Here is a 2,968-nt window from a genome sequence, read left to right as displayed (position 1 = left end):
ATACATCTTTTTAGGATTGTATGGCTTGGGTTTTAGATCAGAAATGCTTTCAATCTTTCTCTCTTGACAGTTGACATTTAGCCCGATTTCAGATATCTGCAGGTTACACGTGCAGGCAGTGGGACAGTCCAAAGGCACAGGAGATTTTGTCTGAAAAGCAATGATTGGGCCATAGTTGTAAGGGTTACCACCTGGTATTCGGGAAGTGGGCTTTAACCTAGTTCTGTTAAATTGGCGTGTGCCCTTGGTAGGCCTAGAAGAGGACCTAAAAACAGCTGAGGATGTGGCGGAGGCTGTGACAGCAGCAGGTGTGGTCTGGTAATATCCACTTGTGCTGCTAGGGGGTGCTGGCCTGACCGTGTCTTCTAGGGGTCTTCTTGGACATAGTTCCTGCTTGGACACCTCGTCCAGGTCCCTACCGTGGAGCCTGAACGGTGTCTCGCACACCACTTCTCCCACCAGAGCCGTATAGGCTATACTCTCCAGCCAAGCCTTCAGAGCAATGAGCTCACAGGAGCAATTCCACGGATTCTCCTCTAGTTGTAATTCCACAACTTTGTCCATGTGCTCCAGGAGGCCAATGTAAGGAAACATTTTTAACCGGTTCCCCCTCAGGTCCAAGTGCGTAAGGGGAACATTCCGGAAGATATTTGGGGGCAGAGCAGAGAGCAGGTTGTCGTTCAAAATCATCACTGTCAGTTGGTGTAGTTTGCTCAAGGCGTTGGGCTCTATATTGGTGATGTAATTATAATCAATCTGTAGATATTCCAAACTCTCAAGTCCTGCAAAGGTGTCATCCCTCAAAACATCAATCTTGTTGTTATTCAGGTGCAACCTTTTTAATCCCTGGAGTCCGTTGAAAGCACCCGACTCTATCTCAGAGATATCATTGTTCCCCAAGTGCAGGATGGTCACACCGGTGTAATTGATGAAATCATTGACTGACAGCTTCTTCAGGAGATTCCCCGTCAGCAGGAGGTGGTACATGGAGAAATGGACCGGGCTGACCTCCGTCAGCCTGATGATTCCCCGGTTTTCGCAGCTCACCGTCAGGATCCCTTCCTTCTCCTCACATGTGCACAGGTTTCGACAGATCTCCCCATAATTGTCATACATCTCGACCAGGCTCAGAGATGATGCAATCAGAAGGATTATTTTTAGGATCCAGATATGCATTTTTCCTGGGAGAGGGTGCCCCAGCTCACTCAAGTGCAGTACCAGTATGAGGTGTCATCTAAGGAGGAAAAGAAAAGGACGGGTTCTGTTTTATAGAGCATGGGAAATACATATGTGACACATGTGCAGTATTTACAAAATGCATACATAGTAATCCACTCCTAAAAGAGCCAACCCCCTGATGAACTAGTATTAGACACTCATAACAAACACACACACACAGAGGCAAAGACAAGTAGGCCTATTAATGTTTGTTTATTATGCAGATGTGTTATGTCTGCATTATTTTGGGTTTGAGGGTGTCAGAAAACAAGCGGACCTGGATAAGTATTTAATAAATGGATACTTAAACGATAATCTATAATCAAGTTGATAACACAACTACCCGCGGTGGATGGCCACTGCGCATTTTTGATAGCTCGCCTGAATTCCAATCCATCTTGGGAGGGAAAGAAAAAAAATGCCTTCGCCATCCACCTTGTGCAGACTGATTTGGTCATTTACTAATTCAATCCTTTGAGAATCTCCACACACACACACACACACACACACACACACACACACACACACATACAAAAAAAAAACAGGCTCGCTGTCAAAATATCTCAAGCCACATCGCTTTGTGTGATGGATGATGTGGCACCTTGTTTTGTTTTTACGATTAACTCCCCCCACCCCCGCCACAAAACTAACATTAAAATCTCCAAGATGCTACTCCTCTCTCCTAACCATAAAGATTTCTCACTCACCCCGCATAGGCTACCCGATGACTTGGTAACAGTGGGGGAACTGTCGGATCTCTTCTCTCCACCTCCGTCCAAACACCATGAGGACGAGGAATTTATTCGCCTATTATGACTAAAGCGACCCTGGGTAAAAAAATGAATAAAAATAAAATAAAGACAAATGCCGGCTCTCGTGAACGAATCGGCTGAGAGAAGCAGTCAATGTTCATCTTAAAAATCCGGCCTGCGATAGAAAATGTGAATATCAGCTTACAAGGCGACAGTCGCAGCCCTTCTGCTGCCCACGGGCGAAAAAAAGAAATGAGAGGAGTTGATCAAAGGCAAATACACAAGTGTTTTTGATCTCGTGCCGTATCTCTGATCGAAATTGCATTTTGACGGGGAGTAAATAATTCTATAATCAAGTATTCTGTATGGCATCTGCTATATAGAAGGTTACAGATAGTCTTCCTCTCTCTCTCTTTCCCCTTCTCTCTCTCCGCCACAGACGTGTGAGCGCGCGTGCACGCACACACACGCACACGTTCAGTCTGCGTGCGCTCCTCAAAAGACCACAAAAGCCTACACATCGACCCCGTAAATCTCCCCCCAAAAAATTCACATTTTCACATGCTTCCAGTGTGGGGTTGCTATATCTGAGCGGTGCACCCACTTTCATCACGTTCGGTATTTTGTCTTACATTTGAGTTTATTAGCCTACTATAACCCTCAAGAAATGCCCATCGCCCCTGGATATAATATAGATAACTTGAAAGCCAGTGCGTCTATCTTCGCTGGGCGTCCCTGTGCAGAGGCTGAAGGCTATTATTTGGAACGAATAAAACTGTGATGATATATGTGAGCATTAAAAAATGCAGGCTCTATGCTTGTTATTGCCATAGCAGCCGCAGACACCTTGCTTAAGATAATCTTAAATCCGGATCAACTTCAGCAATGCAACTGAGGGTAGAAACACAGGTTTCAGCACCACGGACAGATCCCCAAAAATGTTAAAGCATGTAACGCCTCAGCGCAGCCGAGCAGTGGAAGGGGGGGGGGGGGGGGGG

General features: G+C 45.8%; 1 protein-coding gene across 1 annotated transcript in view; it reads right to left on the bottom strand.

The window, feature by feature from the left end:
* Positions 1-1,116, bottom strand: part of LOC123974786 (SLIT and NTRK-like protein 5) — a 20,741-nt gene extending 19,625 nt beyond the window's left edge. Inside the window, exon 1 of the mRNA XM_046055694.1 lies at positions 5-1,116. Within this exon, the coding sequence (XP_045911650.1) occupies positions 5-1,116 (1,112 nt within the window). The remainder of the gene's footprint in view (positions 1-4) is intronic.
* Positions 1,117-2,968: the final 1,852 nt, after the last annotated feature.

Source organism: Micropterus dolomieu, linkage group LG01, assembly GCF_021292245.1.
Source record: "Micropterus dolomieu isolate WLL.071019.BEF.003 ecotype Adirondacks linkage group LG01, ASM2129224v1, whole genome shotgun sequence".
Taxonomy (NCBI): Eukaryota; Metazoa; Chordata; class Actinopteri; order Centrarchiformes; family Centrarchidae; genus Micropterus; species Micropterus dolomieu.
The sequence above is the reverse complement of the archived record's forward strand: the minus strand, read 5'-3'. Positions and strand labels throughout refer to the sequence as shown.